This window comes from Bombina bombina, chromosome 9 (genome assembly GCF_027579735.1).
Source record: "Bombina bombina isolate aBomBom1 chromosome 9, aBomBom1.pri, whole genome shotgun sequence".
Lineage (NCBI taxonomy): Eukaryota > Metazoa > Chordata > Amphibia > Anura > Bombinatoridae > Bombina > Bombina bombina.
In genome coordinates this window covers 268,651,352-268,678,481 of record NC_069507.1, presented here as the reverse complement: position 1 = coordinate 268,678,481, position 27,130 = coordinate 268,651,352, and the positions used below count along the sequence as shown (strand labels likewise).

At 39.2% G+C, this 27,130-nt stretch overlaps 1 protein-coding gene across 1 annotated transcript in view; it reads left to right on the top strand.

Annotated features, from left to right (window-relative positions):
• The first annotated feature begins 479 nt into the window (after window positions 1-479).
• Window positions 480-27,130, top strand: part of LOC128640311 (ovostatin) — a 60,515-nt gene continuing 33,864 nt past the window's right edge. Inside the window, exons 1-10 of the mRNA XM_053692801.1 lie at window positions 480-626; window positions 10,777-10,960; window positions 11,218-11,374; window positions 11,935-11,987; window positions 18,396-18,416; window positions 22,137-22,305; window positions 22,748-22,832; window positions 22,930-23,059; window positions 26,342-26,456; window positions 26,680-26,795. Of these exons, the coding sequence (XP_053548776.1) occupies window positions 559-626; window positions 10,777-10,960; window positions 11,218-11,374; window positions 11,935-11,987; window positions 18,396-18,416; window positions 22,137-22,305; window positions 22,748-22,832; window positions 22,930-23,059; window positions 26,342-26,456; window positions 26,680-26,795 (1,098 nt within the window). The 5' untranslated portion in view covers window positions 480-558. The remainder of the gene's footprint in view (window positions 627-10,776; window positions 10,961-11,217; window positions 11,375-11,934; window positions 11,988-18,395; window positions 18,417-22,136; window positions 22,306-22,747; window positions 22,833-22,929; window positions 23,060-26,341; window positions 26,457-26,679; window positions 26,796-27,130) is intronic.

Below are 27,130 nucleotides of genomic sequence, written 5' to 3'. Positions count from 1 at the left end.
GAAACACAATATTTGTTGAATATGAAAAATGTAATCTTGGTATTTGTGGGTCAGGAACATATGCACAAATATATCTCTTTGTTTTATAGTGTGATCCATGGTGTGATCTGGAGAACAGACATTATTAGATAATGTGTCACAATAAGTGAACACATAACTGGACTGCTCTGCTCTATAGGCTTACAGATTACAGCATTAGTGACAGACAATAACATTTATCAGACGCAGCACTGTTATACAGTCACATCAATGTCACCACATAGGACAGTCAGTTAGGAACACAGTTACTGTTGCCCAGTGCTGGGAAGGGGACAAGACAGGGAAGCAACAGACATGGGACTCTTCCTCTACAATATTACCAAACACCATACATTGCATCAAATGTCCATCTGAGCCAAATACCAGCATCATAGCCTGAGTGGGATTTAGCTTCAGGCTCAGTGATTGTATTAGTCACATAACAAACTCCCGCCCCCTCCCAGGTGAATAAAGTGAGAGAGCAGACCTCAGGAAGGTGCAGTATCCAGAGGCTCTCTGTAACCTGCACGGCCTGTTACTATGTATCTGTGTAGAAGCCTGCTGAGTGTTTTCCTCCTGAGTCTCATACCTGGAGGGAGATCAGAGCCGTAAGTGATTTGTTTATTAATTGTTATATTAATCCACTGGGTGTACCATTTATATTATATACACATTACTCTGTCACTGCACTGTATGTACCATTTATATTATATACACATTACTCTGTCACTGCACTGTATGTACCATTTATATTATGTACACACTGCTCTGTCACTGCACTGTGTGTGCCATTTATATTATGTACACACTGCTCTGTCACTGCACTGTGTGTACCATTTATATTATATACACATTACTCCGTCACTGCACTGTATGTACCATTTATATTATGTACACACTGCTCTGTCACTGCACTGTGTGTATCATTTATATTATATACACTCTGCTCTGTCACTGCACTGAGTGTACTATTTATATTATATACACACTGCACTGTCTGTACCATTTACTCTCATATACACTGCACTGTCTGTACCATTTATATTATATACACACTGCTATGTCACTGCACTGTGTGTACTATTTATATTATATACACACTGCTCTGTCACTGCACTGTATGTACCATTTATATTATATACACACTGCACTGTCTGTACCATTTATATTATGTACACACTGCTCTGCCACTGCACTGTCTGTACCATTTATATTATATACACACTGCTCTGCCACTGCACTGTCTGTACCATTTATATTATATACACACTGCTCTGCCACTGCACTGAGTGTACCATTTATATTATATACACACTGCTCTGTCACTGCACTGAGTGTACCATTTATATTATATACACACTGCTCTGTCACTGCACTGAGTGTACCATTTATATTATATACACACTGCTCTGTCACTGCACTGAGTGTACCATTTATATTATATACACACTGCTCTGCCACTGCACTGAGTGTACCATTTATATTATATACACACTGCTCTGTCACTGCACTGTCTGTACCATTTATATTATATACACACTGCTCTGTCACTGCACTGAGTGTACCATTTATATTATATACACACTGCTCTGTCACTGCACTGAGTGTACCATTTATATTATATACACACTGCTCTGTCACTGCACTGAGTGTACCATTTATATTATATACACACTGATCTGTCACTGCACTGTCTGTACCATTTATATTATATACACACTGCTCTGTCACTGCACTGTCTGTACCATTTATATTATATACACACTGCTCTGTCACTGCACTGTCTGTACCATTTATATTATATACTCATTGCACTGTCTGTACCATTTATATTATGTACACACTGCTCTGTCACTGCACAGTGTGTACCATTTATATTATATACACACTGCTCTGTATGTACTATTTATATTATATGCAAAAAACTGGAAAGGAACCGCTGTATTAAAAGCAAATAAATTTATTTAAAAACGGATAGCATCCCAAACAAAAAGGCGGACAGGATAGCTAACATGTTTCGGCCTTGTTGGCCGTAATCATAGCATAAAGGTCTAATTACAAACATCAGCTTTAAAACAAATGTGATAACATGTGATTGGATAAAATTACAAAACACGCCCATAAAGTTTGTACAGGTACTTTTAACCCTATGCACACAAAACACCTGAAAGGCTGTGTTAAAGGGACATTATACACTCATTTTTTCTTTGCATAAATGTTTTGTAGATGATCTGTTTATATGGCCCATAAAGTTTTTTGTTTTTTTTTTTTTTAATAAATGTATAGTTTTGCTTATTTTTAAATAACATTGCTCTGATTTTCAGACTTCTAACCAAGCCCCAAGGTTTTATTTGAATACCGTCAGCTACCTTCTCCAGCTTGCTCCTGTTTGTGTAAAGGGTCTTTTCATATGCAAAAGAAGGGGGAGGGGGGGTGTCTTATTTGCCACTTGCAGTGGGCTTTCCAGCTTCCTTTTCAACAGAGCCAAACTGACAGCTTCTAAGTAAGTTTTTAAACAGTTTTATACTGGATTTTTATATCAGTATCTGTGCACATTATTCTTTATAGTAGTGTCTATTACATGCAGTTATATGAAAATGAGTGTATACTGTCCCTTTAAGATTGAGCTAAATAGAAACAGGAACAAGGAAACACAATCATCCTAAATCTGAAACCAGCACCTAATACCATGTTAAATGCATCAAATCAAAAGTTCACTATGTACTTAGCTTAAATAGCTCAGATACCATAATTTCAAACATGGACATATTATTTTGATAGTGAATAACTTCTCCCCTGTATACAAGAGAAAAGATTAACATAGGGACAGAGCAAGAATGTACAAAGACATTCCCTATCACTAAAATAGGAGCTTGGATACACTGTCATATTACACACTATAGATATCAACCTTTACTTGTAAATAGTGAGACTAAGTAATTCAAGAGGAACAGTGCATATAGAGATAAATTGTAATATAATATATGCATTACCTAATGACAAAATATCTTTTCTGGTAATTGTAGGGGTAACATTACTATTTACAACTATGCAAAAGTAATAATTATTATTGGAACAAACCCAATGCTATAAAAACATTGCAATGGAGAAACCCCAGTGTTAATAAGAGTTGGAGTTCCTGAGAATATTGATTTGGCAATATCTTATACATATGTTTTTTTACACAGCTTTGTATCTACCTTTTTCTGTGACTATTTATATTATATACACACTGCTCTGTCACTGCACTGAGTGTACAATTTATATTATATACACACTGCTCTGTCACTGCACTGAGTGTACCATTTATATTATATACACACTGCTCTGTCACTGCACTGTGTGTACCACTTATATTATATACACACTGCTCTGTCACTGCACTGTATGTACCATTTATATTATATACACACTGCTCTGTCACTGTATTGTGTGTACCATTTATATTATATACACACTGCTCTGTCACTGCTCTGTGTGTACCATTTATATTATATACACACTGCTCTGTCACTGCACTGTGTGTACCATTTATATTATATACACACTGCTCTGTCACTGCACTGTCTGTACCATTTATATTATATACCCACTGCTCTGTCACTGCACTGTGTGTACAATTTATATTATATACACACTGCTCTGTCACTGTATTGTGTGTACCATTTATATTATATACACAGTGCTCTGTAACTGCACTGTGTGTACAATTTATATTATAAACACACTGCTCTGTCACTGTATTGTGTGTACCATTTATATTATATACACACTACTCTGTCACTGCACTGTATGTACCATTTATATTATATACACACTGCTCTGTCACTGCACTGTGTGTACCATTTATATTATATACACACTACTCTGTCACTGCACTGTGTGTACCATTTATATTATATACACACTGCTCTATCACTGTATTGTGTGTACCGTTTATATTATATACACACTGCTCTGTCACTGCACTGTATGTACCATTTATATTATATACACACTGCTCTATCACTGTATTGTGTGTACTATTTATATTATATACACACTGCTGTCACTGCACTATGTGTACCATTTATATTATATATACATACTGCTGTCACTGCTCTGTGTGTACCATTTATATTTTATACACACTGCTCTGTCACTGCGCTATGTGTACCATTTATATTATATACGCACTGCACTGTATGTACCATTTATATTATATACACACTGCTCTGTCACTGCACTGTATGTACTATTTATATTATATACACACTGCTCTGTCACTTCTGTGTCTACTATTTATATTATATACGCACTGCGCTATGTGTACCATTTATATTATATATACACTGCTCTGGTACAGCACTGTGTGTACCATTTATATTATATACACACTGCTCTGTCACTGCATTGTGTGTACTATTTATATTATATACGTACTGTTCACTCTTTGCACTGTATGTACCATTTATATTATATACACACTACTCTGTCACTGCGCTATGTGTACCATTTATATTATATACACACTGCTCTGTCACTTCTCTGTGTGTACCATTTATATTGTATACACACTGCTCTGTCACTGCGCTATGTGTACCATTTATATTATATACACACTGCTCTGTGTGTACCATTTATATTATTTACACACTGCTCTGTCACTGCACTGTGTGTAGCATTTATATTATATATATATACACTGCTCTGTCACTTCACTGTGTGTATCATTTATATTATATACACACTGTTCACTCTCTGCACTGTATGTACCATTTATATTATATACGCACTGCTCTGTCACTGCACTGTGTGTAGCATTTATATTATATACACACTGCTCTGTCACTGCAATGTATTTACCATTTATATTATATACACGCTGCGCTGTGTGTAACATTTATATTATATATACACACTGCTCTGTCGCCGCGCTGTGTGTAACATTTATATTATATATACACTGCTCTGTCGCCCGCGCTGTGTGTACCATTTTATATTGCTCTGTATTTTCTTAAACTTTAATTGTTTAGCTGTATACACTGGGGACTTGTAGACTTGTTTAGCTGTAAACACTGGGGACTTGTAGACTTGTTTAGCTCTATACACTGGGGACTTGTAGACTTGTTTAGCTCTATACACTGGGGGCTTGTAGACTTGTTTAGCTCTATACACTGGGGACTTGTAGACTTGTTTAGCTCTATACACTGGGGACTTGTTTAGCTCTATACACTGGGGACTTGTTTAGCGCTATACACTGGGGACTTGTTTAGCGCTATACACTGGGGACTTGTTTAGCGCTATACACTGGGGACTTGTTTAGCGCTATACACTGGGGACTTGTTTAGCGCTATACACTGGGGACTTGTTTAGCTCTATACACTGGGGACTTGTTTAGCTCTATACACTGGGGACTTGTTTAGCTCTATACACTGGGGACTTGTTTAGCGCTATACACTGGGGACTTGTTTAGCTCTATACACTGGGGACTTGTAGACTTGTGCTGCACATACTTGAATACAATTGAGGCATCTGATTATATTCCTACTCTAGTTATCCCCAGTTACAACACAGAAAATCCTTCTTTGCAAAGGGATTGCTATCACTTATCTCTGTGAGCCAAATGTACATTAGTTTTTGTTCAGTATCTTAACCGTTAATACTTTGAAGTTTTGAATTATTTATTGATCTACTTAAAGTAATTGTATAAAATGTGATTATTCTTCCTCTGTGAGACAGAAGGTCCAGCGTAACCCCTCATTGTAAAAGGTTGGACACCCCTGTTGTAGACGCTTGTCTGAAGCTGTATAACGTAATCTACTTGTGGGATTAGGTGCACAAGCTGTATACTGTAATCTACTTGTGGGATTAGGTGCACACGCTGTATACTGTAATCTACTTGTGGGATTAGGTGCACACGCTGTATACTGTAATCTACTTGTGGGATTAGGTGCACGAGCTGTAATAACATAAGTGATATGCCCCATCAGATGCAATAACTACATAACACTAAATAACAGATAATAAAACGCTAATAAATAAACACACAACAGCATTAGAGAGAGACCTTATAAAGGGATGTGAAACACAGATTTTCATTTGTAAATCAGAACATAATACAATTTAAAAAAGTTTCCAATTTCCGTGTATTATCAAATGTGTTTAGTTCTGACGGTATTCTTTGGTGAAGATACCTAGGTAGACCTAGCGATCTTGCAATGCTACTGGCATATAGTGCTCCAGACGTGCACACTCCTGAGCTTTTGTCTCTGCTTAGCAATAAGATGCCAAGGAAACAAAGACAATTTGATAATAAAAGTAAATGAGTTGTTTTATTATATATGCTCTAGCTCAGTGATTTGCAACCATTTTCTTGCCGTGGCACACTTTTTTACATTATAAAAATCCTGTGGCACACCACCATCCCAAAATTTTACAGAATCACACATTATAGCCTAATACAGCACATATATATACATACACACTGTACTGTGCTGTCATGCCATGACTCCTACAAACAATCATGATTGTCTGTGAATGAATGTCAATCTCATGGTTGTAAATGATGCCTGATGAGCCTGTCACATACCTCCCAATATTTCAAAATTTGAGAGGGACACCCCCGTCCTCCGGTCATGTTCCTTGTGCTGAGAAGGAACGTGAGTGACGTGACCTGGCTGGAACTGTTCTGGAGGAGGAGTAAAGCATGGGTGATTGAAGTGTTGCGTTGTGCTGCGTGTAGAGCCGGCACTAGACACGTGTTGTGGGGGTTCCTTCCAAGTGTGAACACGGGTCGGGGAGGCGAGCTGCAGTTACCCTCAGTCATCATCTCACTCAAAATAAAAAAACGGCCCAGAATAAAAAACAAGCAAAATTTTAAAAATATGTCACACTGTTGTCAGTCTGCCGCGGCACACCTGAGGATCTCTCACGGCACACTAGTGTGCCATGTCACACTGGTTGAAAAACACTGCTCTAGCTGATACATGAGAGAGTTGTTTTATATGCGCTAGCTGATACATAAGAGTTGTTTTATATGCTCTAGCTGATACATGAGAGTTGTTTTTATATGCTCTAGCTGATACATGAGAGTTGTTTTTATATGCTCTAGCTGATACATGAGAGTTGTTTTATATGCTCTAGCTGATACATGAGAGAGTTGTTTTATATGCGCTAGCTGATACATGAGAGAGTTGTTTTATATGCTCTAGCTGATACATAAGAGTTGTTTTTATATGCTCTAGCTGATACATGAGAGTTGTTTTTATATGCTCTAGCTGATACATGAGAGTTGTTTTATATGCTCTAGCTGATACATGAGAGAGTTGTTTTATATGCGCTAGCTGATACGAGAGAGTTGTTTTATATGCTCTAGCTGATACATGAGAGAGTTGTTTTATATGCTCTAGCTGATACGAGAGAGTTGTTTTATATGCGCTAGCTGATACATGAGAGTTGTTTTATATGCTCTAGCTGATACATGAGAGAGTTGTTTTATATGCGCTAGCTGATACATGAGAGTTGTTTTATATGCTCTAGCTGATACATGAGAGTTGTTTTATATGCTCTAGCTGATACATGAGAGTTGTTTTATATGCTCTAGCTGATATATGAGAGAGTTGTTTTTATATGCTCTAGCTGATACATGAGAGAGTTGTTTAATATGCTCTAGCTGATACATGAGAGAGTTGTTTTATATGCTCTAGCTGATACATGAGAGAGTTGTTTTATATGCTCTAGCTGATACATGAGAGTTGTTTTATATGCTCTAGCTGATACATGAGAGAGTTGTTTTATATGCGCTAGCTGATACATGAGAGAGTTGTTTTATATGCGCTAGCTGATACATGAGAGTTGTTTTATATGCTCTAGCTGATACATGAGAGTTGTTTTATATGCTCTAGCTGATACATGAGAGTTGTTTTTATATGCTCTAGCTGATATATGAGAGAGTTGTTTTTATATGCTCTAGCTGATATATGAGAGAGTTGTTTTTATATGCTCTAGCTGATACATGAGAGAGTTGTTTAATATGCTCTAGCTGATACATGAGAGAGTTGTTTTATATGCTCTAGCTGATACATGAGAGAGTTGTTTTATATGCTCTAGCTGATACACGAGAGAGTTGTTTTATATGCTCTAGCTGATACATGAGAGAGTTGTTTTATATGCGCTAGCTGATACATGAGAGAGTTGTTTTATATGCGCTAGCTGATACATGAGAGAGTTGTTTTATATGCGCTAGCTGATACATGAGAGAGTTGTTTTATATGCGCTAGCTGATACATGAGAGAGTTGTTTTATATGCGCTAGCTGATACATGAGAGAGTTGTTTTATATGCGCTAGCTGATACACGAGAGTTGTTTTTATATGCGCTAGCTGATACACGAGAGTTGTTTTTATATGCGCTAGCTGATACACGAGAGTTGTTTTTATATGCGCTAGCTGATACACGAGAGTTGTTTTTATATGCTCTAGCTGATACACGAGAGTTGTTTTTATATGCTCTAGCTGATACACGAGAGTTGTTTTTATATGCTCTAGCTGATACATGAGAGTTGTTTTTATATGCTCTAGCTGATACACGAGAGTTGTTTTTATATGCTCTAGCTGATACGAGAGAGTTGTTTTATATGCTCTAGCTGATACATGAGAGAGTTGTTTTATATGCTCTAGCTGATACATGAGAGAGTTGTTTTATATGCTCTAGCTGATACATGAGAGAGTTGTTTTATATGCGCTAGCTGATACATGAGAGTTGTTTTATATGCGCTAGCTGATACATGAGAGAGTTGTTTTATATGCGCTAGCTGATACATGAGAGAGTTGTTTTATATGCGCTAGCTGATACATGAGAGAGTTGTTTTTATATGCTCTAGCTGATACACGAGAGTTGTTTTTATATGCTCTAGCTGATACACGAGAGTTGTTTTTATATGCTCTAGCTGATACACGAGAGTTGTTTTTATATGCTCTAGCTGATACACGAGTTGTTTTTTTATGCTCTAGCTGATACACGAGAGTTGTTTTTATATGCTCTAGCTGATACACGAGAGTTGTTTTTATATGCTCTAGCTGATACATGAGAGTTGTTTTTATATGCTCTAGCTGATACGAGAGAGTTGTTTTTATATGCTCTAGCTGATACATGAGAGAGTTGTTTTTATATGCTCTAGCTGATACATGAGAGAGTTGTTTTATATGCTCTAGCTGATACATGAGAGAGTTGTTTTATATGCTCTAGCTGATACATGAGAGAGTTGTTTTATATGCTCTAGCTGATACACGAGAGTTGTTTTATATGCTCTAGCTGATACACGAGAGTTGTTTTATATGCTCTAGCTGATACACGAGAGTTGTTTTATATGCTCTAGCTGATACACGAGAGTTGTTATATATGCTCTAGCTGATACATACGAGAGTTGTTTTATATGCTCTAGCTGATACATGAGAGAGTTGTTTTATATGCTCTAGCTGATACATGAGAGAGTTGTTTTATATGCGCTAGCTGATACATGAGAGAGTTGTTTTATATGCTCTAGCTGATACATGAGAGAGTTGTTTTATATGCTCTAGCTGATACATGAGAGAGTTGTTTTATATGCTCTAGCTGATACATGAGAGAGTTGTTTTATATGCTCTAGCTGATACATGAGAGTTGTTTTATATGCTCTAGCTGATACACGAGAGTTGTTTTATATGCTCTAGCTGATACATGAGAGAGTTGTTTTATATGCTCTAGCTGATACATGAGAGAGTTGTTTTATATGCTCTAGCTGATACATGAGAGAGTTGTTTTATATGCTCTAGCTGATACATGAGAGAGTTGTTTTATATGCTCTAGCTGATACATGAGAGAGTTGTTTTATATGCTCTAGCTGATACATGAGAGTTGTTTTATATGCTCTAGCTGATACATGAGAGAAATTGAGTTTCATGTGCCATTAAATCAGGTGGCAGCGATCTGCAAACAAGGTTGGTACTTTTACGAAATAGAAAGCAAAGTCTGATATATATAAATGACAAAATACAGGTTTAATGAAGTGCAATGCATGTGAATCTAGAAACATGATGGTGATAATGCCACAATAAGCACAAGGAAGGGAAAAGCCGAACATGGGACCCAGAATTGATGGCAGTGTTTTCTGATGAAGACTTGGCTGTCATATTACTGAAAAGAATGGACATCTGTATTAAAATGCAACCATCCGTCAAGTACAACCAGATCTTCACAATCTGAGGTTTTGAGATGCTTTAAAGAGGTTGTGTTATCGTGAGGTCCAGCTGCAGCTAAAAAATGACATGGCTGTAGGATAAACTGTAACACGTGTAGTAATCATGGCTCATAACGAGGTTATATTCCTGCAGGGTGTCCCAGAACCTCGTCCTTTTCAAGGCCACATTCTACTGTGCCATAAAACTCTGTGACAGCTATTCTATCTATTGCTGACTGCTACAGATAACTGACCCCTGTGCAGTGGCGGTTCTAGACAAATTTTACTGGGGGGGCCAGTGTATAATCAGGGGGGCACATTAAAAATGGAAACACATTTTATATATATATATATATATATATAATATATATATATACCCACCCACGCTTTAACTAAACAGCGTTTCAGGGACAAGGAAGCAGATAAATAGCCTTGATCTTGTCCTGTATTTTTTCAGTCAGCTCAGGGGGGCCAGGGACATTTTTACAGGGGCATGGGCCCCTGTGTAGAACCGCCCCTGCCCCTATGTAACTTCTGACAAACGTTTGTTTTCCTTTATAGACAGTACGCTCTGATCCTCCCAGCTGTATTGAAGAGCGGGCAGACAGAGAAGGTCTGTGTCAACCTTGTGGGACATGAGGAAGCCCTTTCCCTTGATGTTGTGCTACAACTTAACGGGGTCAACACCACCATATTTGATGAGGATGTCCCAGCTACAAACTACTACCAGTGTAATAAATTCTCAGTGAGTATTGATCATAGACTTGGGCAGATAGAACACGGATTAGACATACTGTGGTCATAGACAGATTTATTTTTTTTCTTAACTCTGAGGAGGACAGTGCAAAGTCCCATGGTTTAGATCAAATACTGAATGTTTTATCTGCTAGTGGGAAGACATAATGAGAAACCCCTGTAGTGACATTTCCTCCCTAGCCAGAATATAGTAATGTGCATGCAGAACCATCACACGTTCCTCATCTCTCCTCTACTTCTGCCTAGGTTCCTATTATCCAAGACTCTGGACCCGTCTTTGTGATATTTTCTGCAGCTGGTGAGACTGTCAAATTGCTGGGGCGCAAGTCAGTGGGGATTGATAAAATGGAAGATATCTACAAGATACAAATGGACAAACCCATATACAAGCCTGGGAATAAAGGTGAGGGGGACTATATATAGGCAAAACTCAACCTTGTATGAGACTAAATGTCTGAATATAGCACATGTAAATACAAAATCCATGGGTGTCTCTGCTCCTGTGTTAAAAAAAAATACTGTTAATGTTTGTTTTTTTGTTTATTTTTTATTTGCATTTCCATCTGAGAATTATTCAAGCTTAAGCAGAGAATGTCCTAAATCCAGCCCTGTAATATCCTACAGGGTGTGGGGTAGAATAAGTTTTAAAGGATATAAACATCTGAGTTTTAAACAGGAGCTTTTTTGCCAATATATTAACCAATACAAGGAGTTCTTACTTTCTCAGGGGCATTGGTATATGCCCAGTGTAGCCACACGAATAACATCAGTGACACAATACGTGGCTCTGACCCTAACCCCCCCCCCCTCCCCAATCACTACTTTACCATAAAATAAATTATTCTGCTGTATTACCGTGTGACAATCTGCTGTACTTGTCCCTTTTATATAAACCAGTGTGCTATATGACAATAAAATTTGTCACAAACTTCCTGTGAACTTTTCTTTTTTTTTTCTCCATAGTGCTGTTTCGAATTCTTTCACTAAACTCTGAAATAAAACCAGTGAAAACCAAGGTAAGGGCATCTGTCTTTAGGATTACTGTTTGATCATGCGGATGTGATCTTCTGTCTGACATTACTGGTCCCTGCCCTGTGTGCAACTGGCTATTTCTTTCATGTAATTGGCAAGAGTCCAAGAGCTAGTGACGTATGGGATATGCAATCTTACCAGGAGGGGCAAAGTTTCCCAAACTTCAAAATGCCTATAAAAACACCCCTCTTCATACCCACAATTCAGTTTTACAAACTTTGCCTCTTATGCAGGTGGTGAAGTAAGTTTGTTCTAAGATTTCTACGTTGATATGCGCTTCTCAGCATTTTGAAGCCCAATTCCTCTCAGAGTACAGTGAATTTCAGAGGGATGTGAAGGGAGTATCACCTATTGAATGCAATGGTTTTCCTCACTGGGGATCTATTTCATAGGTTCTCTGTTATCGGTTGTAGAGATTCATCTACTACCTCCCTTTTCAGCTCGACAATATGCTCTCATATTCCATTACCTCTACTGATAGCCAAACCAGTTCTGAAAAGGTTATCTGCTATATGTGGATGGGTGTCTTTCGGTAAGTATGTTTTCATTACTTAAGACACTCTCAGCTATGGTTTGGCACTTGTATGTAAAGTTCTAAATATATGTATTGTACTTATATTTGCCATGAGTCAGGTTTATGTATATTTCATTTTGCAGACTTTCAGTTTCAAAATTGGGGAAAACATATTTAGGAAGGTGGGTGGTGGTTGGTTTTTTTTTTTTTTTTTTTTTTTTTCTTACCTGGGGTATAGTCTTTTCTTCAAAATTGACTGTTTTTCATTAATTTTTGCAGGCAAAATTAGGCTTGTGAGGCCGCAAAATGCTGCTATTTATTGCGTCATTCTTGGCGCAAGAACTTTTTTGGCATGAAAGTACTTCGGTGACGCAAATTCGTAATTTCCGGCATCTTAGTTGACGCCAGGTCTCCTTGCACAAGGTTGCGTCTGCCATGAAGCAAGTTGCGTCATTTCCAGATGTTAGCATCAAAAAACGTCATGTTGCGTGTCATACTTGGCGTCAAATAATTTAATTATTTAAACCCCACTTCCGATATGCCTCTTGTCTTTTTTTCTATGCTCAGAGGGCTATGCGGTTTGAATTTTTTTTTTTTCCCCATTCCTGAAACTGCCATATAAGGAAATTGATAATTTTGCTTTATTTTATTTTTTTTCTCTTACATTTGCAAGATGTTTCAATCTGATCCGGTCTCAGAAACCACTGTTGGATCCCTGCTGCCTGATAACAGTTCTACCATAAATAAAGTGAATCTGTTGTAAGTTAGCAGAGATTATATTGCCAGCTGTAGTATGTAACAGGTGTCATGATAAGCTTTTACATGCAGAGAATGTATCCATCAGTACTAGTACAATGCCTGTTCTTTCAACATCTAATGTACATGATATCCCTGTGAATATAAGGTTTTATTGCTGATGCGATTCAGAAGTCTGTCTGCTATTCCACCTTCTAATAAACGTAAAAGGTATTTTAAAGCTTCTCAAAGTTGATGAAATTTCAAATGACCGACAATATACTGAATTATCCTCCTCCTGAGGATCTATCTGATTCAGAAGATCCTACCTCCGATTGTGACACTGACAAGTCTACTTATCTCTTTAAGATGGAGTATATTCATTCCTTGTTAAGAGGTGTTGATTACTTTGGATACTGAGGAAACTAGTCCTCGATACTAAAACTAGTAAACATTTAAATTCTGTTTATAAACCTCCTGTGATTACTATAGAGGTTTTTCCAGTTCCTGATGCTATTTCTAAATTGATTTCAAAGGAATTGAATAGGCCTGGTACTTTTATTCCTCCTAGGTTTAAAAGTTGTATCCTTTGCCAGCAGTCAGATTGGAGTTTTGGGGAAAAATCCCCAAAGTTGATGGCTATTTCTACTCTTGCCAAACCTACTACTATCCCTATGGAAGATAGTACTTCCTTTAAGGATCCTTTAGATGGGAAACTTGAATCTTATCTAAAGAAAGCCTATTTATATTCTGGCTATTTACTCAGGCCTGTCATTTCTATGGCTGATGTTGCAGCTGCATCAACTTTCTGGTTGGAAAGCTTAGCGCAACAGGAAACAGATCCTGATTTTTCTAGCATTGTTTGCTTGCTTCAACATGCTAATTTTATCTGTGATGCTATTTTTTATATCATCAAAATTGATGTTAAATCTGTCTTTAGCTATTTTAGCTAGAAGAGCTTTGTGGCTCAAATAGTGGAATGCTGACATGTAATCTAGATTACTATCTTTCCAAGGTAACAATTTATTGGTTCTCAGTTGGATTCAATTATTCCAACTGTCACAGAAACCAAATCCTTCCCCCAAAGAATCTGGTTCCAATTGGAAATCTTCAAGTTTGAATAAATCCAAGACTTTTAAGAAACCAAAGCCAGCCCCCAAGTCTGCATGAAGGTGGGGGCAGATTAAAAAAATTCCAAAACAATTGGGCAGATTCTGTCCAAAATCATAGGATTCAGAGTATTGTCTCTCGGGTATCGAATAGGATTCAGAGTAAGACCTCCTGTGAAGGGGTGTTTTTTTTTTTTTTTTTTTTTTTTTCTCACGCATTCCAGCAAATCCAGTGAAGGCTCTGGCTTTTCTGAAGTGTGTTTCAGATCTAGCGTTTTCAGGGGTAATCATACCAGTTCCGTTTCAGGAACAGGATCTGGGGTTTTATTCAAATCTATTCATTGTCCCAAAGAGACAAAATTCATTCAGGCCAGTTCTGGATCTGAAAATTTTGAATCGTTATGTAAGAGTGCCAACTTTCAAAATGGTGGCTATACAAACTATTCTGCCTTTTGTTCATCAAGGTCATATGTCCACGATAGTGATCTGGATGAATTGGAATATGAAGATGTGCATCCTGTAAGTCTATCGGTTTCTGAGATACTCTTCTAGATAAGCATTACCAATTTGTCGCTCTTACATTTGGCCTAGCAACAGCTCCAAGAATTTTTCAAAGGTTCTCGGTGCCCTACTCTCTAATCAGAGAACAGGGTATTGCAGCGTTTCCTTATTTGGACAATATCTTGGTACTGGCTTAGTATTTACATTCTGCCGACTCTCACACGAATCAACTAGTGTTTCTTCAGACATGGTTGGAGGATCAATTTACCAAAAAGTTTGACTCCTCAGACAAGGGTCACCTTTTTAGGTTTCCAGATAGATTCAGTGTCCATGACTGTCTCTAACAGACAAGAGACAAATAAATAAAATTGGTTTCAGCTTGTCGGAACCTTCAGTCTTGCGATCCTCTTTGCTCATTTTCCTATGAGACCTCTCCAGCTCTGGATGCTGAAACAATGGTGCAGGGATTATAAGTAAGACACTCTCTCTCTGACTTTGTGGTTAGACCACAATCGTATAGTTCAAGGGGCCTCTGTTAGTCCAACCTGGACTGTAATCACAACAGATGCAAGTATTTCAGGTTGGGGAGCTGTCTGGGGATCTGACAGCACAAGTGGTTTGGAAACCTCAAGAGGCGAGGTTACCAATCAATATTTTAGAACTTTGTGCTATTTTCAGGGCTCTTCAGGTTTGGCCTCTATTGGAGAGAACCGTTCATTTGTTTTCAGACAGACAATATCACAACTGTGGCATATGTCAATTATCAGGGTGGGACTCAGTCCCCTAGCTATGAAAGAAGTATCTCGGATACTTTCTTGGGCGGAATCCAGCTCTTGTCTAATTTCTGCAGTACATATCCTAGGTGTAGACAATTGGGAAGCGGATTATCTCATCCGTCAGCCTTTACATCCAGGAGTGTGGTCTCTCCATCCAGATGTGGGGTCTTCCAGAAATCTGATGGCTTCCCAGGTACTTGTCCAGGGATACTCGGGCGGAGTTGGTGGATGCGTTAGCAGTTCCTTGATTTTACCAATCTGCTTATATCTTCCCACCTTTTAGTTCTGCCAAGAGTGATCTCCAAGATCATCATGGAACAATCGTTTGTGTTTCTGGTAGCACCAGCATGGCCTCACAGGTTCTGGTATGCAGATCCTGTCTGGATGTCCAGTTGCCAACCTTGGCCACTTCTTTGAAGACTAGACCTTCTGTCTCAAGGACCATTTTTCCATCAGGATCTCAAATCGTTAAATTTGAAGGTATGGAAATTGAACGCTTAGTCATAGAGGTTTCAATGACTCGGTGATTAATACTATGTTACAGGCTTGTAAATCTGTTTCTAGGAAGATTTATTATCAATTTTGGAAGACTTATATTTCATGGTGGTGTTCTCATAAATTCTCCTGGCATTCTTTTAGAATTCCTAGAATTTTTTTTACAGTTCTTTCAGGATAGTTTGGTTAAATGTTTGTCTGCAAGTTCCTTTTGAAGGGACAAATTTCTGTTCTTTCTGTTTCATTTCACAGAAAGATTGCTAAGCTTCCTGATATTCACTGTTTTGTGCAGGCTTTGGTCTGTATCAAGCCTGTCATTAAAACAATCTCTTCTCCTTGGAGTCTTAGGGCTCCATGTACGAAGCAGCAAAAGCTGCTCCGGAGCCTTTGCGCTCCTCCTTTTGAGCCTATTCATTCTTTGGCTATTAAACTTTCTTGGAAAGTGTTGTTCCTTTTGGCTATCTCTTCTGCTAGAAGTTTCCAAATTATCTACTCTTTCTTGTGAGTCTCCTTTCCTGATTTTCCATCAGGATAAGGCAGTTTTGCGGACTTCATTTAAATTTTTACCTAATGTTGTTGTGAATTCTTTTATTTTTATCCCTCCCTTTCTGACTCTTCTGTGGAGTTCCACATCTTGGGTATTATCCCATACATCACTAGCTCATGGACTCTTGCCAATTACATGAAAGAAAACCTAATTTACGTAAGAACTTACCTGATAACTTCATTTCTTTCATATTGGCAAGAGTCCATGAGACCCACTTTTTTTTTTTTTTTTTTTTTTAAATCACCTCACTACTTGGCTATTCATTAAACTGAATTGTGGGTGTAGTGAGGGGTGTATTTATAGGCATTTTGAGGTTTGGGAAACTTTGCCCCTCCTGGTAGGATTGTATATCCCATACGTCGCTAGCTCATGGACTTTTGCCAATAAGAAAAATGAATTTATCAGGTGGTTCTTACATAAATTGTTCCACCATGGTGTCCAAAAATCATGTAAACTTAGACTTGAACTCCCCTAAACCTCTATAGCTTCATACTGACTTGTCTGCCTCTTGATTTTTAATTTAGAGCTTTACTCATTTAGGTAACTTTATTCTGAAATAACTTCTGGTTAGATCACTCAGGCTGTATTTATCTTTTATTTTTTTATACTTATTTAGCACATCCAAACCTAGGATTTTATCATCTTGTAACTATGGAGGTTTTTATGGCTTCTACTGTTGAGTTAACCTGTCCCTGTGGTAGTAATATTCTTAAACTAGGCAGGGATGCTATTGTATGTGTGCTGGAATAGTAGTGAACACCCTGCAGTCTTTTCTGGTGATGGGGGTTTGACTGGTCTGCACGGGGAGTGAGTTCTGGAGAGATTAATATGAACACTCAGTGCTCTATTGGCAGAATCCTCTGCGTTGTGTAGTAATGCTCTGCAGATGCGATCAGACTGCCTGTACTACAATCTGTGTCTGACTGATCGGTATCTGCCTTGAATGCATAATCTTGTTTATCTAGTGCAGAAGCCTTGGGACATAGAACATAACCGCAAACTATTTGTACAGGATATAAAGTGGCTCAGGGACCACACAATTTATTTTATTCTAATCTAGAATATGTAGGAGGACACGCAAATATATTAAAATGGTAACTAATTACCGAACCAAATAATGCAGCATTCACCTATATTTGTGCACACACCACAATGATGGGAGGCACAAGGGGTAGCCATTGTGCCTTGCAGTTCTGGAACCAATTAGGGGGTCTGATTGGGGGTGGGCTAACAAATATGGAGCCCTCATCGGAGGTGCTACACGTGCATAGCATCCCCACTGATGCTGGAAGGGGGGCATTGTTCCCATCCCCCCCCCTTCTCCCAAAGATCCTTGTGGCCACATCAGTTATGCTAAAGAAAGCTCTTCAAAATAAAATGGTACTAAGCAACGCATCACAAGATAATTGTAGTAGATACAGTTAATTTAATAACTATACTATTGCACCTTCCTTTGGGAAACCGCTTTTTATAACCTATGTAGTATTGGGTGACATGGGGATCTGCATTGGAATGTGTAAGATATGGCTTTACATTGCATTTGCTTTATACATTTGTGAAACTTATTTTGAATTGCCAATAAAATAATTAATCTTTAAGACTAAAACATTGAAACTACTGGACTTTATTCTCACTGTAGATTGAATCGAAAATGTGATGAAAAGATCCACAATACTAATTATTTTTTTTTTATTTTTTTTTTTTTTTCCTTTCAGTACCCTGTAATCTATCTGAAGGTAAGCAAAAAAATATAACTGACATAATATGCATATTATATATAACTATCCTTGGTTTATATTTAGAATAACCTTATTAGCCCCTCTCTCTCAACCTCTCCTTTTTGTATTCATGAGCTCCACACATTCTGTGTCTGTCTTTTTTACTTTCCTCTCATTGCAGCTTTCAACAAATACAGCCCTTCTCTTCCCTCACATTTTCCTTCATTGAATCCTGTATGATTAGCTTAGTCATATACCACCCCCTTGGCTCCTCAACTCAATTTCTAGATTACTTTGCTACCTTATTCCCTGTTGACAATCTCACTGCCTCCTGCAAAACAACTTCTGCAACTCACATCCTCTTTCGGCCTGTCACAATTGACTGACTCTCCCACTCACAAAGATCATTACCTTGATCTAATTTTCAGCTTTAGCTGCACTATCTCAAACTTCACAAACTCCCCTTTTTCCTCTTTCTCACTTGCAACATCACATCTCTCCCTCCTACCCCTCACACCACACTTCACAGAAACACTGTCATTAAATCAGCAACAGTTTGCTAGCTCTCTCAAACCTCTCATCTCCATTTTCCTACCCTAACCAATCTGCCACTAACTCCACCCTTCCATTGGTCCTTGACAATCTGGCCCCTCCTACCATAGCTTGGAAATCCTACTCATCCTTAGCCCTGGCATACTCCTCTCACTGTACCTAAGCAAATGTTCTCATACTGCTGAGCAACACTGGAGAGAATCTGAGTTTAACTGACTTCCTTCACTGCAAGTGCAACTCCTACTATTCTGCCCTTAATCTTTATAAGCAACATTACTTCTCAACTCTTTCCTCAAACCTAAAATTTCTGTTCTCCATGTTCAATACTCTTCTTCGCCCTACACCACCTCCTAATACAACTTCTCTCAGCTCAAGATTTTGCAAGCCACTTTAAAAACAAATATTGACTTAAGCTCCTTGAAAAGCTAGTATATGCACGTCTATCCCATTTCCTTACATTAAACTCCATCCTTGACCCACTGCAATCTGGATTTTGCCCCCATTGCTTCAGACAGCAATCGTTAAGGTTACCAATGACCTACTTATAGCAAAATCCAAAGGCCGATTTCTCTCTGCTTATCCTCAATCTATCTGCAGCCTTTGATACTGTCGGCCACCCTCTATTGCTCCAATTCTTCAGCATTTGTGACACAGCTCTCATTGTTCTTCTCTTCCTATCTAACCATACCTTTTTAGTGTAGCCTTCTCTGGGGCATCCTCTGCCCTGCTACCACTTTCTATTGGGGTACCACAAGGCTCGGTCCACTTCTCAATCTAGATGTGACGGATCTCACTGGTACCCTGCCAGACACTGCTTCCTAAAAGCTATAATCAGGCAAGACTGGTTTTGGAGTAAAAACAGAATGAACCTCTTTATTGAAATAAAACACACATTTTTATACTGCTCCAGGGACAATCCCCCTGTTGGGGGGGGGGGGGGGTAGAACAATAGAAGGGTCTTAAGCTGTTGTATAAACAGACTATTGCTCCACCCTGCACCTGAACGTGCAGGCTTCTTATCACTAATAGGATTAGACTTAGTGGAGTCTACATGTCTAGGGAGGAGGAAGCATCTTTTCTTTAAACAAAGAATAAGCCAACCAGGTGTGGCTGGCAGGTTGCCGAAAATGGTTCTACAGGTCTGGCTACGTGTGGGGCGGATTCCGGCCCTAAAGGAAACATGTCCTAACAATAACCCCATACCACAGTGTCTCGAAGGGTCCAATTGCTGGTGGAAAAATAGGCAATTGTGGTGCACAACTGTACCATTCCCTAGAACCGACTCAAGTGAACAAAAGGGTCTGAAAATAGTTCCATGGAGTCTCCATCGGGGCCGTGCCTCAGCTGCTTAAACTGCCCCAACATTCCGGTAGAAAGCTGGTACCTCAGTAGCCCTTGGTCCGTCACAACACATTAGGTTCCTTAATAAGGTCCCATGGGTTTCCATATAATTTGTATACTGATGACAACCAAATGTCTCTGCATCAGACCTATCTCCTTCCTTGCTAACCTGTGTCACTAACTGTCTTTCTCAAATCTCATCTTAGATGTCCTATCTCTAGCTTAAGCTAAATCTCTCCAAAAATAAACTCCTTATTATCCCCCCTTATTTACAAAATATCCACCCCCCCATTTCTCTATCTAACTCAATTAACACTACCCTGCATGCCTGATGTCTGAGTCACACTTGACTCAGATCTTTCTTTTCCCTCCTCACTTTCAGTCCTTGGCTAAAGCCTACTGCTTCCACCTTTAAAAAATCTCTAAAACTAGACATTTCCTTACAGAAGACACAACTAAAATTTTAATCCATTCTCTCATCCTTTTCTGCCTCAACTACTGCAACTTCATCCTCTGGTCTCCCTAGCTCCTTTACAATCCATAATTGATGCCTCTGCCAGGCTCATCTTCCTTACTCGTCGCTCTCCATCTGCTGCACCTCTCTGCCAATCCCTTCACTGACTTCCTCTTGTTTCCAGGATTAAACACAAAATCTCACTGACGTACAAAGCCCTCAACTGCACTGCTCCTCCCTACTTCTCAGACCTTGTCTCCAGATACTCTCCCTCTCACCCCCTTCACTCTGCTCACGATCTCCTACTCTCCTCCTCACATTCCCATTTACCGGACTTCTCCCGACTGGCTCCCATCTTGTGGAACTCTCTGCCCCGCTCCATAAGACTTTTTTTCCCCCTAGTTTTGAAAACTTTAAGCGCTCCCGAAAGACTCTACTGTTCAGGGATGCATACCACCTACACCAACCTTTCCTCATTCCATTGCTACCCCTTGAAACCCTTAGCATGTAAGCCTATGAGCCCAGCTGTTTGTAGGTTGCCTTCATAGAAGCCAACTACAACAGTGCAACTCTTGGCAAGGCCCTCCCATTTGATTCCTTAAATGTTATCTTGTATACTGCCTATGTGTATAGTGCTGCAGAATCTGTTGGCGCTCTTCAAATACATGATGATGATGACCTCAAATACTTAAGGGGGGCTGTAGCTAGCTGGTTTCCAGATTATTTTGTAGCTGTGAAGTTACCAAATCATGTTAATTAGCTGATAAACACTTTCTACTAATGCTTATTGGTACAAAATTCACAGCTCTGTTGGTGGAGAGGGAAAAGCCTCTACAAACTTTGCAAAATGCCTGATCCTTTACTGCATTTTTTTTTTTCTCAACCGGGGTCCTCAAGTACCCCCAACAGGCCAGGTTTTCTTTCATAGCTAAAGCAGTGCACAGGTGAAGTGATCAGCTGATCACTGCTCTACTAAATAAACCATCATTTTCTTAAGATATAGAACCTCAGATTAAATAAAACCACTTAAAAGGGTAATTAAATCTATTGTTTCTTAATTATAAAGTGGTGTTTGACCCACAATTGAGTTATTCAGTTCCCCTTTACACCATATCATGGGTGAAACCTCCTTTTCTCTTTTGATGTGTACTACTCTTCAGAGCTCATTTTCAGTCTAGTCATCCCCTCAACCATTTCTCCACCCCCCCTTTTTTTTTTTTTCCCCTCTCACTTGGTCTCCTTCTATTATGGCAAAATACAGACCTTTCTACCATTTTAATATCCATCCTCCTCTCTCCCTACTGCGTGTGCCAGGGGGCACAGTATTTCTGGAGTGTCTCCAATAGCTGTTTGATTTGCTGCTGATCTTAATCTGCCATCTTCTATTGTAGGATCCTTCAGGAAGTCGCATTGCCCAGTGGTTGGATCAGGAGTCTGAGCATGGTATTGTGTCACTGGAAATCCAGTTAATTCCTGATGCCACTATTGGTTACTACAGAATCACAGCTGAGAGAGAATCTGGGTATCCAGTATATCATGGGTTTTCTGTAGAGGAAATTGGTACGTTCTATTTCTAGGACCCTGGAAAGCTTCCCATCTTCTGCAGATATGACATTAAATCGAACATTAACTTGGGTCATAACAAAATTAATTTAATCAAAACAAATAGAAATTGAATGTTAATCAGCCTTCTCTGCTTTTGAAAACTATTTAGTCCTATCCAACACATCAATTCATGCATCTGAGCCACTGGTCCAACATTACTGTAATTGGTGCCAAATGATTGTGAGACCTTTACAACTAGAGTAGAAATAATCATGATAAAAATGGAATTAAATGGTCTCTTTGCATAAAAAAACACTTAAATGTAAATGCGTTGCTTCACACGTTGTGGGAAATAAAACTAACTAGACAAAGGAGCTTTCCTGGTGCCACTTGTAACTTCTGTATATGAACTTCATACCATTCTGACTCATTTTCCTGTTTGATTAATCTATTACAGTGTTACCCAGATACAGCATCTCTGTTTCTTCACCAAGCACCCTCAGTATTTTAGACGAGACTCTGACGTTTAATGTCACTGCCATGTACGTAACCTTTTGTCATTTGTATAAATACTAAAGTTGGTGTTTTTTTATATAAAACTATTTCTATAAATACTTCCTTTCTATTGTCCTCTCCCAGGTACACGTATGGTCAACCAGTACCTGGCTCTGTCACAGTCAGATGTTGCAGGAATCCAGGTTTTCGTTATGGCAGAAAGCAAAACTGCTACAGAAACAAGGATGGCTTCTGCGCTAATATCACAGGGCAGGTGAGGGCTTGTTAAAGGCAAATTGTAACAAAAAACAGCTTGTGCATGAGATTACTTGACATAAAGTTGTAGAAAAGTGTACAAGTGATAGTGCTGTATATCTGGTCTGTAGATTATGCAACCAACTCCTGTAGATTGAAAGACGCACCAGTAACCTCCCCACCCACTCACGCAGAAAAGGCAATGGAAACGTCCACAGAAGGGGATAAACTCAGTGTTTGTTTGTTTTTTTGTTTTGTTTTTTAATTTTTATTGAGGTGAAATACATTACATGACAATTAAGCAATAATTTGCATGACATACCAATATAAAGCAAATTACGATACTGGAAAAAGAGAGAATATTCTAGCATTAACGTCCACCGAGGTTCCAGAGACAGTCATGCCACAAAAAGGAAACCAATATTATCTAGGCTTACAAATAAAGAGACATTTTTCAACCTCCTATTTTCTAATATAGTGAGTCCCCATTAGCATATGATAAAAACATAACATTTACCCCTAGTGAAACATGGAGGCCGCTCTTGGGCCCCCTGAGATATTAGAAAATTATAACGGTTGTATTCAGGGGAAGGGAGAACAATAGAATGGGCCACTCTTGGACCCGAGATGTAATTGAAGGAAATATATAACCAACACTTAGGTACATAGGGATATTGAATCGTGCACCCTTAGCTATTTAGTCGCTTGCATGGATTTTGCCAAGTAATACAGGTTTATAGGAAAGGCTGGGTGAGGAGGTAGAGGCATGTCTACTATAAATCTACACATTTAATATTTCAATGGGCCAAATAGGCATTGTTGTGTTGGTAAATTTTAAAGTGGAGAGACCTGGCATCTATGTATAGTAGTAAAGTTATACTATTAATGCAGGGTAGAGCATATTAGTTAAAATAGCGATATATACGTATATAAAAAAAGGGGGGGGATTAAATAAACTTTAAACTTTGTCTGAGAAGAATTGGAACAGGATAGACTCCATTACAATATCTGCCATGTGGAGAAAAAACATGGAGGGACTAGTACTGGTCACAATATGCATATTAAAATACTGACAAATAGGTGCATGCAGTAACATAAACGTACAGTCTAACCGGAGGCAGAGAATATATCAAGAGAGACAGTCCAAACTCCCTATTGTGGAGCAATACAGGTATTCAAAGGAATATGTAAAAACCACTCTCCCCTAAAGTTACCTAACATCCTATCCATCAGATAAGCGTGTAAGCGGGTCGCACCAGTTCAAAAAGTGCAGCACACAGGCGGCCCATAAATCAATGTGAGAAAGTTCTCTTTCCTTTGCCCATATCGTGTCCAGTCAAATGGCAGGCTCACTATAGTATAAGCACAAGTCTATTAGCCCCCAGGGTCAAAAGGCCGGCAATAGCGAAGTGTGTCTGCATAAACCATGGGCTGATGACAGGTGTCCTGAAAAGTGTCCCACACTGAAAGTCGGTCCCTCAGTCTCATTCTTACTGGAGGAAGACGATAAAGTGCAGCTGCAAGTCCCGCCGCTAAAGCCAGATGTTCCATTGCAGGGATCTTCCCACGATTAGCGGGTGTCATCCCGGATTGTTCCTGTAATTCACCCACTGTCACCTTACCCTCACAGTGTTCCATAGGCATCTTGCTGGCGTCAGTAACGGCATATGCAAGGTGAGCTGTTTCCAGGGGTGGGGATGCGGGAGTCACATCAGTTGCGGTCAGCTGTGACCTGGAGACTCGGAGTTGTAGTCCGCTCATGCCCATTACATCCTCTGGGTAGTCATCCCCGGATGGGGGGTTCCAATCAAGTATAATCAAGTGCAGTGCTGCCGCAGACAGGGCTATAGATACTGGGCTCGACAAGGCTAGAGTAGGCTCCTGAAAATTTGTAGCTGCATTAGCTTTCTCTACCCAGTCTCCTGGTTTCTTGTGGCGGTGTCCAACTTGTCCCGCCAACTCATGGAGGCCAACCCACTTGGCATCCCAAGCTTGTTGTAGTCGCTCATGGTGGTCATGCAGCAGTCTTGTCACGGCTGCAAGCATCATCTCAGCGCCTGATGCCATCTTTATTAGATATGTGCTGATGAGGGTGGCACTAAAATCCCCTGCTATCTATCTCGTATAGCAAGGATGGTATTGCATAAGCGTAGATAGTGTTGGTATAAGATGAAATAGGTCTGAATACAAAGTGGCAGTCTGCAACTGCTTTGGTAGCACAGATTTATTATCCTACCAGAGGATACCGTAACCCTGGAGTTCGGGGGGGGGGGGGGGTAATATCTCGGCAGCCCCAGACCTACTCTCCAAAACCTATACAGGGTCCACTCCAGATCCACACAATGCTGCGTAGCTACAGAAATGGCCTCCTGTCCTGAAAATAGGCCTGAAGTGTAGCTGACTCAAGGAACATTAGGCTAAAGGTCCGTCAAAACATCCACTCCTAGTGCACATCAGTTCTCTTTAACAGATTTCTGTTTCAGGTCAGCAAATATTGAAGTTTTGCTATAATTGGCTTATAAAAAGAGATTTAGGCTCAGAGAGCTTCACTGAGACGTGTCTTGCCTCAATGAGTGCAGGCTCCGCCCCCTGATAAACTCAGTTTTATTTTGTTATCCTAAAAAGCAAAGTGTATATAACGGGACTAATTATGTACTGACGTGTTTCATACCACACTACAGTGCCTTAATTAGTTTATAATTTGAGAGCCCCCAGACAGTTTTTTTTTAATAGGTGTTTGTCATCTGTTGGTGATCTAAATTGTCATCAATGGAGGAATAATCTATTCCTTTAACATCTCACGTATAGGGTTGAACATTTAAAAAGCAGCAAAAGCCCTTTACATGATAAAGTAATCACTATGGCAGCATACTTTCAAGTCATGTTAAAATTGAATATAAGAAAATAAATCCCATTTATAACGGTATGTACAGTAATTCTATGCATTGACAACTTACTTGTCCCATGATGACCAATTGCACTAGTACTGCAGACCTTCTGCGCACACTCAATAAATGCCTCCCTAGAGAGGCTACAAAGCAAACCTGTAGCTTAGGTTACCTGCCACAAAACAGTAGCTGGCTTATGTAATTTACAGCATTTAGAAAAAAGCCTAGTTATTAGATTTGCTTTGTGCTTATCTAGGGAGCTTGGGACAAGCACAGTTGGTTTATAAACCTAAAAAGGTGCTAAAGTGTCACTAGTGTTAACTTATTTGCTTTTTGTTAATATAAATACAATCTAAAGACCACTAAATGCTGTCAGAATCACTAACAAGTCAATATTATTCTTTACTCTGCAGTTGGGTCCAGATGGGACTTTCAGGGGAGTAGTTGACCTCAGTCTCTTCAGTCTGGAGTTATCAAAATTTCAGACGAGCTTCAACCTGGACCTTGTTGTGACTGAGGAAGGAACAGGTAACTCAAACCCCTTACAGCCTCCTTCTATTGGAGGAACTTGCCTGTCTATATGTTATAGAGTAACTTGCCAGTGTATATGTTAACTTGCTGCAGCCGTGACAGTTACTTGATGAGTGTTTTTAAGCCCTGTATTTTCTCTAGTGTGTTGGAGGTTTCCTGATAAGTTTGTATCCATGTCTGACAAGAGGTTAACTTTTTCTATTTACTATTTCTGCTACAGGCAACCAAGTCAGAGAGACACGCTATGTGTCAGTCACAAGCGAACTCGCAAGTGTCCAGTTTGACTATGAGGCCATGAATCCACATTACAGACGAGGGATTCCTTATACGGTTGTGGTGAGTCTCAAAACTTGCAGTTATAACACAAATGTCTAAATTGAATCCATGACTCAAAGTAATCAACATTTTCATAGCTTCTGTATTGGAAAGGTAAGTACACCTATAATAATGGACAAGGAAACTACAGCCTGCTGCCGCTAAAAACCTCTTGCCACCTATTTTGGCCTGACCCGGTCTTCACAAAGCACTGTGCCAATTCCAACTTCTCTAGCTTCCCCTTTCATCATCTAACTTTCTCTTACTCTGGGGGCTTGCAAAGATGCAGCAGTTAAAGAAATTTAAATGACTTGTAGCTTTACAATAGAAAATAAACACTTGACAAAGTTGCACCC